The sequence below is a fragment of the Botryllus schlosseri genome, chromosome 11 (assembly GCF_051294905.1).
Source record: "Botryllus schlosseri isolate E-star chromosome 11, Bs_hap1, whole genome shotgun sequence".
In the NCBI taxonomy this organism is placed as follows: domain Eukaryota; kingdom Metazoa; phylum Chordata; class Ascidiacea; order Stolidobranchia; family Styelidae; genus Botryllus; species Botryllus schlosseri.
The window spans coordinates 1,846,849-1,865,755 of NC_137246.1; the positions used below are offsets into that span (position 1 = coordinate 1,846,849).

Genomic DNA, 18,907 nt, shown 5'->3' on the forward strand with positions numbered 1-18,907 from the left:
TGGCCGAAAATATTTGCTCGTAAATACATATGTAAACCCGAACATAACACGTCGTTTTATGACAGTCTCTCTCAGGTTGGAAAACTTGAATCCATTCTTTGGCGCATAAAATTTGTCTATACTTTTAGATTAGGATTTCACTTTGACGGCGAAAACTCTCTGTTGCCCCTCCCTGCGCTAAATGCCGGACGTGATATGTTCATAAAATATACGTTTCTTCATTTTGTTGCCATAAATATTGCGATCACACCAAAAGTCTCGTCGGAAGCATTATGCGTTAATATTGCATTGGCCTCCATCTATCTTTGCGGAAATGGTTTTCGGCACTCCTCGTTCCTATCAAAACGAAGACACGACCATGTACTTCACGAAATACAGCAGCAAAATTAGCTTTAAAACAATAAAAGTCTGCCAATTTCTACATGGATGGTATGGTGTTATTTTCAAGAAAAATCAATATTTTGCTGTTTATCACAAGCCTGCAGCTCATATTTACACAAGACAGATGAAGGTTGCATGCACCATAATAGAGCTAAAATTGAACTAAAACTTGAGGGGGTCCGCGAGGGTCTGTGACGGTAAAAAGGGGTCCGCGAAGCCAAAAAGGTTGAGAACCACTGTTCTAGTGCATTGTTTTGCCGATGGAATATTGTTTGGAACAATGCCGATTCTCATCATTGATGTGGAATGTGAATTCAACGGCCTGACCCGGTAAAAAGTTATATCTGTTAGCATTTTACCAATCAGTACAATGTTAGTTTCCGGTTAGTTTCGATTTTATATTATATTATGAAGGTACAATCGCTATACTGATACTATGGTTGCCAGTGAACTCGGCCCTTGGTGAATTCGGCCTCACAATATTACAATATATACTATCTAAAACAACTTAGTTGCTCACACAATTATCGTAATCAACCCTTCTCTTTTAAAAAACCAGAAAAATTTCAAATCCTCTTTCAACAATCCTTCCAGGTTCTGCACATCTATATTGACGCTCACCCACAGTATCTATAAATTCTTTAGGCTGTGTCGTAAATGCATGGTTGCAACTGATGCTAAAATACCTCGCAGCTAGTCTGTACTTTGATAAATGTGCATTGTTAAAAGTTGTATTACATCCTATTATGCAGCACTGCCTCACTATGCTCAAGAAACCAACAAAAACTAAACCGATTGGGGAAAATCAGTGAATTAGTATGCCAGCAAGGCCGATCGCAGCACCCCACCACAGTCGACATACGCAATCCCGTTCCTGTACTCAAGCATATCCCGCGACGGACTGATTTCGCCGGGAAACTATCTTATAGCGTTAAGGGGCGTGGCAGTTTCCAATCATTGTATATATATCATTGGCTCAGAGCCACCACTACTGACAGCGACGGGATTATATGCCTGATATTCTAAGTCTGATATATCTGAAAATATCTAATAATGATTCATTGATTGTATCTAATATACAGTATCTCGCCGGCTATCCCACAGTGGTCGAGCATGTTCACATACAAGTCGAAATACAAGCAATTTTTGCTGAAGGAATACTAGTCAGCCCTCACCATTCACCGGACCGCGTCCTAACATCGATCTCGCCTTCCGTCACTTGACACTTTATATTATCTTCTATTACTTTCATTACATCGCCAAGGCCCTAGTCGTTCCGGCATCTTCCTATCATTCATTGTATTGCAGTCATGATGTTTTGAAGTGATGAAGTTTTATGAATAAGCTTGAACCTGAACTTGTGTTGTCTAGGAGAGTGAAATCCACTTCAGTACGGTTCTTAACATTTAAAGATTTAGGAACCCATTACACATATGCCAGAGGTTGGCAATTATTTTTCGGAGAATGGGGAGGAAATACGTTGGCGGGCTTAAGTCAACAGTTTGCACTAAATCTGAGGTGTATCAATTTCTAATCACTTCTAAATTGAAAGCACGGGATTACGTTGTTAACACAAGCTTCTGAGCTACTTTTTCAGTAATTAGGAAGTTAGAGTTAATGTAAAAAAATATTATTTATCCCACGTAATTACTCGAAACAATGGTGAACAAGAAGCATTGTTAACTCATTTCAATCACATCAACCCACATGACACAAAAATGTATGGGATATTAGGGGCGAAACCATAAAAATTTTAGGAACCCCTGCCTAAACACTAAGCATCCTTCAAACAAATCGCATTTCTGGTTCAATTTATACAGACATTCAAATGTATAGCTCAAAATTCAAAATGACTTTTCGCAGTCTGGATTCTGCCCGCGGACCGTAAAATGTCCAGGTGTGCCCGACGGTAATCCGCAAGACTTGGTGGGAAATCCTAATTTTCAGTGAGTCACAAAAACCATAATCTGCCTCAATACAAATCGAACTGCACATTTAATACATTACTTTACATTGAGCGACCGGAAACACCGGTCAAAAACCACCGGTTTGGTTATTCCTCTTTTAGTGCTTCTCGCCACTGGAAGTTAATTCACCAACTAGAATTATAGTGTCGATACTAAGTTTCACTGTTGAAGTCATGAAACCTTGATTGGCGGTATCGTAGCATACGAATAACATAATACAAAGCTACGAAGGTTGCTAGACGTAGCACATTTCCGAAGTCATGATTATCCCACAACATTGTCACCTAGTGGAATGAAATCGGTATGGTAGGAAAAATACTAAAGCATCATTTATGAGATGGAAAACAGCGGTGGCATAAAAGGTACATATTTGAACCTCGACATATTACATTCTGCTATGACGTCATAATATGTGATACTCGATTACTCGACTCGAAGAATATTACGTGATTCAGAATCGAATCACTCAGGTACTCGATTTTGCCCAGCCCTAATTACGACCACCATGACTCATTTGGAATTACGAGTGAAGCGCTGGAAACTTGACGAGTAACATAAATCCTGATCCAAGATGTTCTTTTACTCGTAAAAGTCGAAGCAACAATTTGGAAAATGGAACGCTATAAACGCTACCGTTAAATTTCACTATAAACTGCAGTTGACCAGTAAGTCACAGTCTTGATAACCTACTATTTTGATCTGTTTATCCACTTTTCATATTCTACAAAAAGCTATTGAGGCTACTTCTCCACACTACTGCAGTTGACCAGTAAGTCACAGTCTCGATAACCTACTATTTTGATCTGTTTATCCACTTTTCATATTCTACAAAAAGCTATTGAGGCTACTTCCCCACACTACTGATAGTAATGTTATTGCCTGAATCAAAGAGCTTCTTGGAGGTATAGAACTTCCATATACGAATAAATGGTGTATTCATATTGAAATAAAACCGAATATTTCCAGCTGACACTCGTCAGAGGTAATCGTCAGCAACTAGTAAAGAATTAGAAGGAACATTGTATATACGAGTGTCAGCAAAACATATTCGGGTTCATTTCAATACGAATATATTATTCAATTGTACTTGCATCGATTCTGCATGTGGGCTGCACTGCAATATTCAAAAAGAATTCTAAGTGACATTTGTGTGAGGACATTAGAAACAAGGCTGACGTACGATCTCAACAAACTTGTTATAAGTTTCAAGCAGCCCACATAGAAAAAAGATTCATTATTGCCGGGCACGCGTATACAATTGTAAATTGCAGAAAATAAAATCATTCAATATCTCTATCATTGATATTCATTTGTGAAAAAGAAAACTACGCAAGAAATGGAAATATAAATATATTTATCCGGAGGCTTAGCATTTTCGCCCTTCATATGATTTATGATCTTCAGTCTTTCAATCTGTTTTAGGAAATCGTCAGCCGAGATTTCTGCAATGCAGTAACCAGTCCTCTGGTGAATTCTCTTCCACCATATTGTTCTAACGGTTGCCGGTGAACCCAGCCCTCGGTAAACCCAGCCTTACAAACCCAGCCCTCGGTAAACCCAGCCCTCGGTGAACCCGGCCCTCGGTGAACCCGGCCCTCGGGAAATTTTGTATTAAAGCTGGGAGCTGGGATATTAGGGTTGGCGGAGGTAGGATATTAGGGTTGGTGGAGGTGGGATATTAGGGTTGGGGGAGGGGGGATATTAGGGTTGCCGGAGGTGGGATATTAGGGTTACCGGAGGTGGGATATTAGGGTTGCCAGAGGTAGGATATTAGGGTTGGTGGAGGTGGGATATTAGGGTTGGTGGAGTTGGGATATTAGGGTTGGTGGAGTTGGGATATTAGGGTTGCCGGAGGTGGGATATTAGGGTTGCCGTAGGTGGGATATTAGGGTTGGTGGAGGTGGGATATTAGGGTTGGTGGTGGTGGGATATTAGGGTTGCCAGAGGTGGGATATTGGGGAAGGGGGGATATTAGGGTTGCCGGAGGTGGGATATTAGGGTACAGGAGGTGGGATATTAGGGTTGCCGGAGGTAGGATATTAGGGTTGGTGGAGGTGGGATATTAGGGTTGGTGGAGTTGGGATATTAGGGTTGCCGTAGGTGGGATATTAGGGTTGGTGGAGGTGGGATATTAGGGTTGGTGGTGGTGGGATATTAATGTTGCCAGAGGTGGGATATTGGGGGAGGGGGGATATTAGGGTTGCCGTAGGTGGGATATTAGGGTTGGGGGAGGGGGGATATTAGGGTTGCCTGAGGTGGGATATTAGGGTTGCCGGGGGTGGGATATTAGGGTTGGGGGAGCGGGGATATTAGGGTTGCTGGTGAATACAAAATTTCCCGAGGGCGGAATTCACCGAGGGCCGGGTTCACCGAGGTCTGAGTTCACCGAGGGCCGAGTTTGTAAGGCTGAGTTCACCGAGGTCTGATCGATATGTGAACGTGACGTTCTTTCCCGCGCTTGGCGCTCGCGCAATCCGTGATCACATGATCTGATCACGCCGTGACTGCGTGATCTACGCATGCCCTGACCTCCTTACAAGATCGACAAATCAGTTGATAATAACAATATTAGTTTAATAATTCATAATAATACTTGTTAATACACTCAATTACAAAAGTTCACCGAGGGCTGGGTTTACCGAGGGCTGGGTTTACCGAGGTCTGATCGATATGTGAACGTGACGTTCTTTCCCGCGCTTGGCGCTCGCGCAATCCGTGATCACATGATCTGATCACGCCGTGACTGCGTGATCTACGCATGCCCTGACCTCCTTACAAGATCGACAAATCAGTTGATAATAACAATATTAGTTTAATAATTCATAATAATACTTGTTAATACACTTAATTACAAAAGTTCCCGAGGGCTGGGTTTACCGAGGGCTGGGTTTACCGAGGGCTGGGTTCACTGGTAATCGTTCTAACGATCCACCGAATCCCACCTGACTTTGAATTTACTTCGTCAGCAATATAGATAGAATTGGGCAGAGCGATACATCGTTGAAAATTACAAATCATCTGAAAAACATACCGTAATAAACTTGATCATTTTTATCTATATTGCGTTGACGAGATTTGGACGGGACGATAGATCATTTTCAGCTTCATAATATTCTTGCTGGACATTTTTTATTGTCTTCCCACTGAATGTGATCTTGATGAATTTTCGAGATATTAAGGGATTACTTTTTCATATTTTACTCAACTTTAGGGTCTATGGTTGTTCGGACAGGCTGCAGATTTTGTTTGCCATTTCTCAAGCATTGAAGCCCTTTCCTGTTACACCGGTTGTAATGCTGGTCCATTTTGTACAATCTTCATCAACAACTACTTCGTCAACGTCAGGATGGGAATTTCCGATCAAACGCATTAAGGTAGGCTTACCATATTTTGGTAAATCTAAAAAGAGGACACTTTTTCATAAATTTCCAACTTTCAAAACCGGAGTAGAATTCTCAAAAACCGGTTAATTTTTCCCACTTTGTGACTGGTTAACTAAAAAAAAAAAAAAGGTCATCTCTTCCGCTCATAACTCAAAATACCGTTTTTCTCCCCACATTGCTAGGTGGATGACTAAAAAAAAAAAAAAAAAAAAAAGGTCATCTTTTCGCTCAGAGCTAAATTCACCGTTTTTCACCCGTCGGAGCTTCACGTCTGTGCTAATATATGGCATATCACTCGCAATTTGCTCTAAATCTGCTCTAAATACTAAAAAAGAGGACAAAATCCCAAAAAAGAGGACAAAAGGGCGTCCTCCGAGGACACTTTCAAAAAAGTCAAAAAAGAGGACAAATCCTCTTAAAAGAGGACGTATGGTAAGCCTAACCTAAGGCATCAAATTTGCCATCATATTTGCTGTTGATATCACACAGAGCCGTATAAATCTAGCTTGGATGTGAAGTGAAATGGAAATATCACGACCTCCACGATGTGCTGGAAATCATTTCGTGTTGGCATTTTGATGCTTGTGATCATTTGTCTTCGTCTCCCATACTAGGTCCAGTCATGCAGTAAATAAGTTGTAGGAATTATTATTAACTGCAGTAAATTCTGTGCTGAAAAACAAAAACACAAAATTACAAGAACGAAATTGAACGTGAATCCACAAACGAAAATGAGTAAGATTACAGAGGCAAGTGCCGCATAAAAGAAATCAAGTGTTCGTTATAAGATTGCGGGGAAAGTAATTGAAGACATTGGCCATTTCAGATTATGAATCTCTATAATCGGTTTTCGGCTAAAACACAGAAAACACTTGGCCGGGTGTATTGAGCAACCTGACATTGACGTGCAGGTACAAAATTTGCCAAAATCGCACAGATGATGGATCATTTCATCGGAGCTTCGTGAGCTCTTGATTGTATCAGAATATACTTCTATTATTGCAGTGTACGAGGTTCCACTTCACATGTAAGATATTTCAGTATCTACCGGAGCACTCTAGCAACCAAGTATCGCATGATGTATGTACGTTTGGATGGTTTCATATTATTCACAGGCACAATAATTGTGAGGACTGATTAAAATGCTAGCTGCCTTCCGTGAAACTAGTGCGGTGACCGGTGAGTACTGGGTGGAGATGACCTACAGCCCAGCAAGGTAACCTAGCAACAAGTATAGGAATCAGGAAACACATTAACATTATTAATACACTAAACAATCAACAGAAAGGCGATTTCACAAATGACATTGGTTGAATAATGATTGATTTCCGTCGATGTGCAAAGTAACGGTATCGCGGCAACTTCAATTACAGTTTTAGCAAAGAAGAATGTGAGGTGGCGGAATCGCATTGCAATGGTGAATTCAAATACAGTAGCACCTTCAATCGACCGGACAATGGCGATTTGCCTGATTACCTCAATAAATATCGGTATCAAAAAGATCATCAGTAAATCAAATATGTGAGGTACGCGGTAGTTGACCATTGCAATAATTCCAGCGAATATCTAACCTTCAGAGTTAAGCCGCATAATTACTGCATTAAATGTGATCCAATCTGCTACAATTTACAGTGACTTGTAATGTTGAGGAATTTGACAGGAGCACAATAACTGTACCCGAGACGAATTTCGTACCTTAATGAAAGTATTAGGTGTCACAATAACACTGCACATGAGAAATAATTGAGTGCCAAGCACTTATAAGGCAGACACTTCAGCATTGACATGTTTGAAATCACTCGATTCGAAATCGTTATATGTATAATATCCTAAAATGAAGATTCGAAACGGAAATGTTACGATACACAATGAGAGCTTTACCATCAGCTAAGAAAATAAAAAAGTAGCTTTTGATACCGCGACCTAGAATTTTCATATCATAATATACATACATACATGGCTATAAATCAATTTATTACTACAAATACCAAGACCATTCATTCCAACTGCATGCATATCCTAAGATTCAACAAGTTAATTCTTTACCATCAACATCCCATTATTGATTTATCGATTACACCAACATCAATATCAATATACCTGTCCAAGGAGCATCGTGATATTTTAGTAAATACCATCCCCAACATCACTTTAATGGGTTTAGAGTCGAGCAACAAATCCTTTTACACAGACATCACATTTACGACTTCTGACACCAGAATGAATAGCAAGGTGAGTATTGAGAGTACTCTTGACATTAAATCCTTTTCCACAAACATCACATTTATGGCTTTTAACAAAAGAGTGAATATCAACATGTCTCTTCAAGTCACATTTTAAAACAAATCCTTTTCCACAAACTTCACATTCATGGCTTTCGACACCAGAATGAATAGCAAGGTGAGTATTGAGACCACACTTGACAGTAAATCTTTTTCCTCAAATTTCACATTCATGGCTTTTGACGCCAGAATGAATATCAAGAGGACTCTTCAAGTCCCATTTAAAACCAAATACTTTTCCATAGATATAACACTTATGGCTTTTGAAACCATAACGAATTTTAAAAATGTTTTAAGTGTGATTCCGGAGCAAATCCTTTTCCACAAACATCACATTTGTGGCTTTTGACGCCAGCATGTATAGCTATGTGAGTATTTAGATTACTCTTGTCAACAAATCCTTTTCCACAGATTTCACATTCATGGCTTTTGATGCCAGAATGAATAGCAATATGAGTATCGAGTCTCTGCTTGGAAGCAAATTATTTTCCACAGATATCACATTTATGGCTCTTTTCACCAGAATGAATTTTTAAATGATTCTTCAAGTGTGGTTTCCGAGCAAATCCTTTTCCACAAACATCACATTTGTGGATTTTGACGCCAGCATGTATAGCTATGTGAGTATTTAGATTACTCTTGTCAACAAATCCTTTTCCACAGATTTCACATTCTTGGCTTTTGACGCCAGAATGCATAGTAATGTGAGTACTGAGACCACACTTGGTAGCAAATCTTTTTCCACAAATTTCACATTCATGGCTTTTAATGCCAGAATGAATAACAACGTGATTATTGAGACTATGCTGGGCAGTATATCTTTTCCCACAAATTCCACATTCATGGCTTTTAACCCCAGAATGAATAGCAATGTGAGTATTGAGACTACAATCGGCAGTAAATCTTTTCCCACATATTTCACACTCATGGTTTTTGACGCCAGAATGAATAGCAATATGAGTATGGTGACTATGCTTGGAAGCAAATCCTTTTCCACAGATATCACATTTATGGCTTTTGACACCAGAATGAATTTTACAATGATTGATCAAGTGTGGTATTGAAACAAATCCTTTTCCACAAACATCACATTTGTGGATTTTACCGCCAGCGTGTATAGCTATGTGAGTATTTAGATAATCCTTGACAGCAAATCCTTTTCCACAGATTTCACATTCATGGGTTTTGATGCCAGAATGAATAGCAATATGAGTATCAAGTCTCTGCTTGGAAGCAAATCCATTTCCACAGATATCACATTTATGACTTTTTTCACCAGAATGAATTTTAAAATGATTCTTCAAGTGTGGTTTTCGAGCAAATCCTTTTCCACAAACATCACATTTGTGGCTTTTGACACCAGCATGTATAGCTATGTGAGTATTTAGATAATCCTTGACAGCAAATCCTTTTCCACAAATTTCGCATTGATGGCTCTTGACGCCCGAATGAACAGCAATATGAGTATCAAGTCTCTGCTTGGAAGCAAATCCTTTTCCACAGATATCACATTTATGGCTTTTTTCACCAGAATGAATTTTAAAATGATTCTTCAAGTGTGGTTTTCGAGCAAATCTTTTTCCACAAACATCACATTTGTGGCTTTTGACACCATCATGTATAGCTATGTGAGTATTTAGATCACCCTTGACAGCAAATCCTTTTCCACAAATTTCACAATTATGGCTCTTGACGCCAGAATGCATAGCAATGTGAGTATTGAGACCACGCTTGGCAGTAAATCTTTTTCCACAAATTTCACATTCATGGCTTTTAACGCCAGAATGAATAACAACGTGATTATTGAGACTATACTGGGCAGTATATCTTTTCCCACAAATTCCACATTCATGGCTTCTGACGTCAGAATGAACAGCAATGTGAGCATCAAGTCTACACTTGACAGCAAATCCTTTTCCACAAATTTCACACTCATGGCTTTTAACCCCAGAATGAATAGCAATGTGAGTATTGAGACTACACTCGGCAGTAAATCTTTTTCCACAAATTTCACACTCATGGCTTTTGACGCCAGAATGAATAGCAATATGAGTATCAAGTCTCTGCTTGGAAGCAAATCCTTTTCCACAGATATCACATTTATGGCTTTTTTCACCAGAATGAATTTTAAAATGATTCTTCAACTGTGGTTTTCGAGCAAATCCTTTTCCACAAACATCACATTTGTGGCTTTTGACACCATCATGTATAGCTATGTGAGTATTTAGATCACCCTTGACAGCAAATCCTTTTCCACAAATTTCACATTTATGGCTCTTGACGCCAGAATGCATAGCAATGTGAGTATTGAGACCACGCTTGGTAATAAATCTTTTTCCACAAATTTCACATTCATGGCTTTTAACGCCAGAATGAATAACAACGTGATTATTGAGACTACGCTGGGCAGTATATCTTTTCTCACAAATTCCACATTCATGGCTTCTGACGTCAGAATGAACAGCAATGTGAGCATCAAGTCTACACTTGACAGCAAATCCCTTTCCACAAACTTCACACGTATGGCTTTCAGCATCAGAATGCATCGCAATGTGAATTGATTACCGTGATTCTGCTCAAAATGCCAAATGCCTAAAGCTAAGTATATGAGGTTTATTACGAGAGTTGACAAGATATTGATCTAAATAAAAACATTGATAAATTTTGATGCGAAATATTTTAGGCAGAACTGGCTATAATATATAATCAGTATCAGAATTACCCTGAAAATGTGAAACTATGGCTACCATCATTGTGGTTGCATCAATTTTTGTCACTTGATATCATCACAATAAGTCTCACTGTGAAAACACATTCCCAGATTGAAATGGCTAGGTCTCCTGATAGCATAGCCACTGTGAAGCACATCAGTATAGATATAAAATGAAATGCACATGTTTTGATCAATCTGGAGACATGCTGGTTTATGCGTTCCTGCAGACGCCTCGCAAAGACGTGCTCCCTGCACTTCAACAAAGTACTGTAGTGTACGAATATAAGTTCCCCTGTCATTGTGGCTACGTAGGAAGAACGTCAAAGTGTCTGCAAAATCGCCTAAGCCAACATGTCCCCAGATTTATCAGAACACGTGCATCAGGCTCGGTGAGAAGCTCACCTTTAACTCATCCGCTTAACCCTACTTGAACGGCCGGCCTCAAGTCCAAATTTCAATGCATTTAGAAAAATGTTCATAAAATCTGAACCACTGGACTTGAACCGATACCCAATATACCGCTGTAATTGTGAAACAACCGCCTAACCAACTGAGCTACTCTCAAAGCGAGAGAGAAACAGGTGATGCCCCTATACCAAGAAGTGTTCTCAACTTTTTGAAAATAAAAGAGAATTTGCTTTTTGAATTTGCGACTACGTCATACATAGACGTGCTCGGGATAGAATCATCGCCTGACTGATTTCACAGCAATATCAAGATTCCAAAATGACCTGAGTGAGGTTCTTACGATAATACAATCGACTGTAACGACCGCTGATATACCGATGGCTACAGTTGGATATAGCGCAATTGATGCCAGGCGTCTCGCATTCCGCGCACATACACGCGAAGCGTGTTATTGTAGTATTGACGACGTTCATTCAATGATTTGATTCACAGTGCCGGCCGCCGATGTATGTAATCGCTTCGTACGAGTTTTTAAGTACTAGATAGTGCTTTATCGAAACACACCTTGCTCTTGTACAACAAGTAGAACTGAATATATATTGGTTGGATTGACAGGTAGTCATATCTGCAATATAAAATGCAGTGTTTCACTGCTATTTTACTGGGCATTTGAAGAAAGATTAGGTCATACGGGGCCTACGATAACTTATCGTAGGCCCCGGGTCATATTATGAAAGCCTTTCATCGACAATGGTGATGTAGACAATCACTTTGAGACAAGGGCTGTCTATTGAACCAATAGGCATCCTGATAACCCAGCTATCACGACATGCGCATCGCAGCAATCAGTTTCGAAGTGCACAACTCGACTGCCGACTCTACATACCTATTTATTCGCTAATTTGACAATGGACATTGAACATTCAACCATATTTAGGTTTTGTTCTCTACCATGGGCCAGATCTGAAACATTTTCACCAGAAGTGAAGCCATTTATGGACATAAATTTTCTGTCATATCGATTGCGCTTTGGAGATCTTGTAGCTCGCTGAACTGAATACCATCATGTTGGTAATGCTGTATTAGTATGAAAAGCAGCAATCGATATGCGTAATCTGCAACAGCGATATTCGCTAATCACAACAGCAAATATATTACCGCGTGTTATGTTTTGGGTAATAACATAGTATCGCGGACGTTGAAATGATTCATTTCACAACGCTGGTATATGTAATCGCTTGTCCATCCTTTGTACGAGTTTGTGCCATGTGTTGAAACTAACATTGCTGTTGTACAACACGCGCATCGCAGCAATCAGTTTCGAAGTGCGTTCGTGACCGCAGACTCTACATACCTCGATCCGCTAAATTGAAAATCGACATTCAAATATATTTTTGTAAAATAATTTATTGCGTGGCGCAATATATGCCATTGGCTTTGCTGGTCGTCAAATTTTCATGAATGACCTGCGCGTTGTGGACGGAATTCTCGAGCAGACACGAAAATACCTTTCAATACCAGAATCGCGACCGGAGCTTTGATGTGCCGGTGCATTTCGTTTTATTTGCTAGGCTACTACGGGAAAGACGTGAAACATTTTCACCAGAAGTGCAGCCATTTACGGACATAAATTTCCTGTCATATGAATAGCGGAGATCTTGTAGCTCGCTGAACAACATCATGGCAGTATTGGTGTATTGGTATGAAAAGCAAAAATATTCAATATGCGTAATCTTCAACAGCAACAGAAAATACATTGCTAAAACCCGCACATGTTATTTAGTAAAATATTTTTACTTCCAGTTCAAAGAATCTTCTGTGCGACTAATTATTGATTATAAGTATTCCAATAGATGAGCAATGGGCATAACCAACACATGTTAGGAGAAAAGATCTGCAAATGAATTTGATGTCTCGGCGATGCGCTGATTTAGGTCACGGGCGCTGGTTTATCTCACGCGCGCACATTCACGCGAACGCCGTGGCGAATTGTATTTAGCGCAAAACCTTTTTATGTATTCAATCTGCATTTTGAATAGGTTATTCGATAGTATAATATGTTATTTATGGCTCGACGTATGCGTATTGATAATATCTATCCACCTGGAATAGTTGTAATTGTCTACGACCAGAACAACTCAGGAAATTTAGGATTAAGTAAAGCGTGTTCGTGAATATACGCTCAGGCCTCATTAATGAGTGTGCCGTTTCGATCGGGTTAAGCTTGATGCTGACCGATCAAAAGCCATTCATTCTGTCATAGGCAAACATCTATTAGATAATCTGATTCGTGCGAATAATTATCGAGACGACAGATTTCGCGACGTTGGGAGGAGCCGTTAACACTAACATTTGTGTGCCTTGGAGTCGACTTTCATCAAAATACACCAACCCAAACTCTGTCAACAAAAGGAGTTCGTGTACCCCCTGAAAATAGTACATTGAACGAGTTCTCGTTTGAAATTTCATTCTGGTGACTTCATATTTTGAGATTCGTTGGTTGAAATACAATGTTCTTTCCAATTCGCTACTAGTTGCTGACGATTACCCCTGACGAGTGTCAGCCGAAAATATTCAGGTTTATTTAAATATGAATTGAAGATATTTTCAACACAACATTTAGTAGTAAAATTATGCCAAAAGGTTAGCTCTAAATCCCAGCCTAATCCATGCCTTTGTTTGTAACTGGAATGTTTAATTTTTAATTAAAGATAGCAAGTATTCGATTCTTACAGCACCCTTATTCTGAAACAGCGCGAATAGTCAAATTACGATGACAGATTGCTTGAATACAGTCATTAACCAGTAAAGTGGCTCTAACTCGGTGGTCACGACGAGATTACGAATATATATATGCGCTTTTCTTTAATAGTGCTGCGGCGTAGGCCCAGTCCATGCGCAATGACGAAGACAAGAGCTTCAACTTTAACTAGGATGATTGGATCTGGTCCGTTATTATTCATTCATCATTCGGGTTTGCATTATAGTCTTTGTTTATCTATTATATTCTCTCAGTAATTACAACGGTTTCACACTGACATTTCTTTCCCCGTGAGAAATAACCTATAGTTCTATTTAACAGACAACGCTGAACTGAGTTTGAACCTTTTGCTCTTCTCGAAATTTTGTGTCGACATCACTGACGTGATGCTGGTAACTAGAGTGAAAATGCCACATTACAGATATTTTTTCATTTACTCGGAATGCTTGGCAGGGCATCTGGCGTGCAATGCCCTGCCCACGCACTCCTGCTTCAGTTGGGATATTGTGGTATGTTGAGCATAACACCGTGTCAACCTATTTGTTTCATTCGAAAGTTTATGATTCACAATGAGCAGACAATGGGCCGTCTACAACGTTAGGCCTATAAAGTAGGCTGCAAGCTGTAAAATCTCAAATGATAAATTCACCGACGGTACAAACGAAATATAGGTTGCAAAAAATGTCAACTTAATAAACAATTTCGAAGTTTTTTGTCCTAACGCTACGCTACAATTTTGACCTAGTTTTGATTTTTTTCATGTCAAAAATAATTCGCCCAAGTCATGAGTCAAACAAGTTTTTACAATTGCGTCGCAACTACAAAAATTGTGGAGCCACTGCACTTGAATTTCTTAGTAGTAGGGCGATTTTTTGTTGTCATCAAAACGGAAGATTTTGACCCAGTAAATCCAAATTTTGAGAGATTTTTATTTTAAAAAACCTAATTTTGACAAAATGTTGCACTCATGTATGAAAATTATGTGTTTTCGCACATGTTAGAATTGTACTAATCTTAATTCTTGGTTGGAACTGTCTGTCCTTACGAAGTAGATGGGCCTGAAATATCTTTATTGACTTAAAAACTGACAAATTTATACTTGAAAAAACTATTATTTTAACAGAATCTGGACCTATGAAGAATTCCAATCGTTACATCACGCATTATGGTATAAATAATTTAACTTGTTGTAGTACAACGATAGATACTTTCCTACATTCTAGCGTAGAATGTGTCTATCTTCACTAACTAGCTAGCCAAGAATTAAGAAAGAACGTTCAACAGCACACGTTATTTGGCTGGCAACACAATCACAGTGACAGTTACAGACAGCCGCAAGTCCCAGTCTCGATAACCTACCAGCTTGATCTGTTTATCCAATTTTCATATTTTACACAAAGCTATTGAGGCTACTTCTTCACACTACTGATTATAATGTTATTGCTTGAATTAAAGAGCTTCTTGGAAGTATAGAACTTTAATGTACAATTAAATAGTATATTCATATTGAAATAATACCGAATATTTTTGGCTGACACTCGTCAGGGGTAATCGTCAGCAACTAGTAGAGAATTGTATATACATTGTATACACGAGTATCAGCCAAAAACATTAGGGTTTATTTCAATACCAATATATTATCCAATTGCACTTGCATCGATTCTGCATTGGGCAGCATTGCAATTGCATATTGTTCTAACGATCCATCGAATACTACTTGGCATTGCATTTACTTTGTCAGCAATGTAGATAGAATTGGGCAGAGCGATACATCGTTGAAAATTACGAATCCTCTGAAGAACATACCGTGATAAACTTGATAATTTCTATCTAATACGTTGATGAGATTTGGACGGGACAATAGATCATTTTCAGCTTCATAATATTCTTGCTGGACAGTTTTTATTGTCCCCCCACTGAATGTGATCTTGAGGAATTTTCGAGATATTAAGGGATTACTTTTTGATATTTTCCTCAACTTTAGAGTCTATGGTTGTTCGGAAAGGCTGCAGATTTTGTTTGCCATTTCTCGAGCATTGAAGCCCTTTCCTCCTACACCGGTTGTAATGCTGGTCCCTTTTGTACAATCTTCATCAGCAACTATATCGTCAACGTCAGCATAATAATTTTCGATCAAACGCATCAAAATATTATGTAGTCACAGCTGCTGATCCATGACAAGCTGTTGACATCTGACGGCCACATTACCTAAGGCAGCAAATTTGCCATCATATATGCTGATAATATCACACAGAGCCGCATAAATCCAGTTTGGATGTGAAGTGATAGTGAAATATCATGACCTCCACGATGGGCTGGAAATCATTTCGTGTTGGCATTTTGATGCTTGTGATCATTTGTCTTCGTCTCCCATACTAGGTCCAGTCATGCAGTAAATAAGTTGTAGGAAGTATTATTAACTGCAGTAAATTCTGTGCTGAAAAAACAAGAACACAAAATTACAAGAACGAAATGAAACGCGAATCCACAAACGAAAATAAGTAACATTTCAGGGGCAAGTGCCGCATAAAAGAAATCAAGTGTTCGTCACAAGAATGTGGGGAAAGTAATTGAAGACATTGGTCATTTCAGATTATGAATTTCTATAATCGGTTTTCGGCTAAAACACATAAAACACGTGGCCGGGTGTATTGAGCAAAATGACATTGACGTGCAGGTACAAAATTTGCCAAAATCGCACAGATGATGGATCATTTCATCGGAGCTTCGTGATCTCTGGATTGTATCAGAATATACTTCTATTAATGCAGTGTACGAGGTTCCACTTCACATGTAAGATATTTCAGTATCTACCGGAGCACTCTAGCAACAAAGTATCGCATGATGTATGTACGTTTGGATGGTTTCGTATTATTCACAGGCATAATAATTGTGAGGACTGATTAAAATGCTAGCTGCCTTCCGTGAAACTAGTGCGGTGACCGGTGAGTACTGGGTGGTGATGACCTACAACCCAGCAAGGTAACCTAGCAACAAGTATAGGAATCTGGAAACACATTAACATTATTAATACACTAAACAATCAACAGAAAGGTAATTTCACAAATGACATTGGTTGAATAATGATTGATTTCCGTCGATGTGCAAAGTAACGGCATCGCGGCAACTTCAATTACAGTTTTAGCAAAGAAGAATGTGAGGTGGCGGAATCGCATTGCAATGGTGAATTCAAATACAGTAGCACCTTCAGTCGACCGGACAATGGTGATTTTCCTGATTACCTCAATAAATATCGGTATCAAAAAGATCATCAGAAAATCAAATATGTGAGGTACGCGGTAGTTGACCATTGCAATAATTCCGGCGAATATCTAACCTTCAGAGTTGAGCCGCATAATTACTGCATTAAATGTGATCCAATCTGCAACAATTTACAGTGACTTGTAATGTTGAGGAATTTGACAGGAGCACAATAACTGTACCCGAGACGAATTTCGTACCTTAATGAAAGTATTAAGTGTCACAATAACACTGCACATGAGAAATATTTGAGCGCCAAGCACTTGTAAGGTAGACACTTCAGCATTGACATGTTTGAAATCACTCGATTCGAAATCGTTATATGTATAATATCCTAAAATGAAGATTCGAAACGGAAATGTTACGATACACAATGAGAGCTTTACCATCAGCTAAGAAAATAAAATAGTAGCGTTTGATACCGCGACCTAGAATTTTCATATCATAATATACTTACATACATGGCTATAAATCAATTTATTCCTACAAATACCAAGACCATTCATTCCAACTGCATGCATATCCTAAGATTCAACAAGTTAATTCTTTACCATCAACATCCCATTAATGATTTATCGATTACACCAACATCAATATCAATATACCTGTCCGAGGAGCATCGTGATATTTTAGTAGATACCATCCCCAACATCACTTTAATGGGTTTAGAGTCGAGCAACAAATCCTTTTACACAGACATCACATTTACGGCTTCTGACACCAGATTGAATAGCAATGTGAGTATTGAGAGTACTCGTGACATTAAATCCTTTTCCACAGATATCACATTGATGGCTTTTGACACCAGAATGAATTTTACAATGATTGTTCAAGTGTGGTATTGAAGCAAATCCTTTTCCACAAACATCACATTTGTGGCTTTTGACGCCAGCATGTATAGCTATGTGAGTATTTAGATTACTCTTGACAGCAAATCCTTTCCCACAAACATCACATTTATGGCTCTTGACGCCAGAATGAATAGAAATGTGAGTATCGAAATTACACTTGGCAGTAAATCTTTTCCCACAAATTTCACATTCATGGCTTTTGACGCCAGAATGCATAGCAATGTGAGTATTGAGACCACGCTCGGTAGTAAATCTTTTTCCACAAATTTCACATTCATGGCTTTTAACCCCAGAATGAATAGCAACGTGAGTATTGAGACTATGCTTGGAAGCAAATCCTTTACCACAGATATCACATTTATTGCTTTTGACACCAGAATGAATTTTACAATGATTGTTCAAGTGTGGTATTGAAGCAAATCCTTTTCCACAAACATCACATTTGTGGCTTTTGACGCCAGCATGTATAGCTATGTGAGTATTTAGATTACTCTTGACAGCAAATCCTTTCCCACAAATTTCACATTTATGGCTCTTGACGCTAGAATTAATAGGAATGTGAGTAGGCTATTGAGACTACGCTTGGCAGTAAATCTTTTCCCACAAATTCCACATTCATGGCTTCTGACGTCAGAATGAACAGCAATGTGAGCATCGAGTCTACACTTGAAAGCAAATCCCTTTCCACAAACTTCACACGTATGGCTTTCAGCATCAGAATGCATCGCAATGGGAATTGATTACCGTGATTCTGCTGAAAATGCAAAATGCCTAAAGCTAAGTATATGAGGTTTATTACGAGAGTTGACAAGATATTGATCTAAATAAAAACATTGATAAATTTTGATGCGAAATATTTTAGGCAGAACTGGCTATAATATATAATCAGGATCAGAATTA

General features: G+C 38.9%; 2 protein-coding genes across 2 annotated transcripts in view; one reads left to right on the plus strand and one right to left on the minus strand.

Moving 5' to 3' along the window:
* LOC145449835 (selenoprotein S-like) overlaps nucleotides 1–18,907 on the plus strand; it is a 189,308-nt gene that overhangs the window by 34,234 nt on the left and 136,167 nt on the right. The gene's annotated exons all lie outside the window — the stretch shown is intronic.
* On the minus strand, nucleotides 8,363–11,141 carry LOC145449889 (uncharacterized). Its single transcript, XM_080328328.1, has one exon. It carries the CDS (start codon nucleotides 10,557–10,559, stop codon nucleotides 8,496–8,498), a length of 2,064 nt encoding a protein of 687 aa, XP_080184454.1. The 5' UTR covers nucleotides 10,560–11,141; the 3' UTR covers nucleotides 8,363–8,495.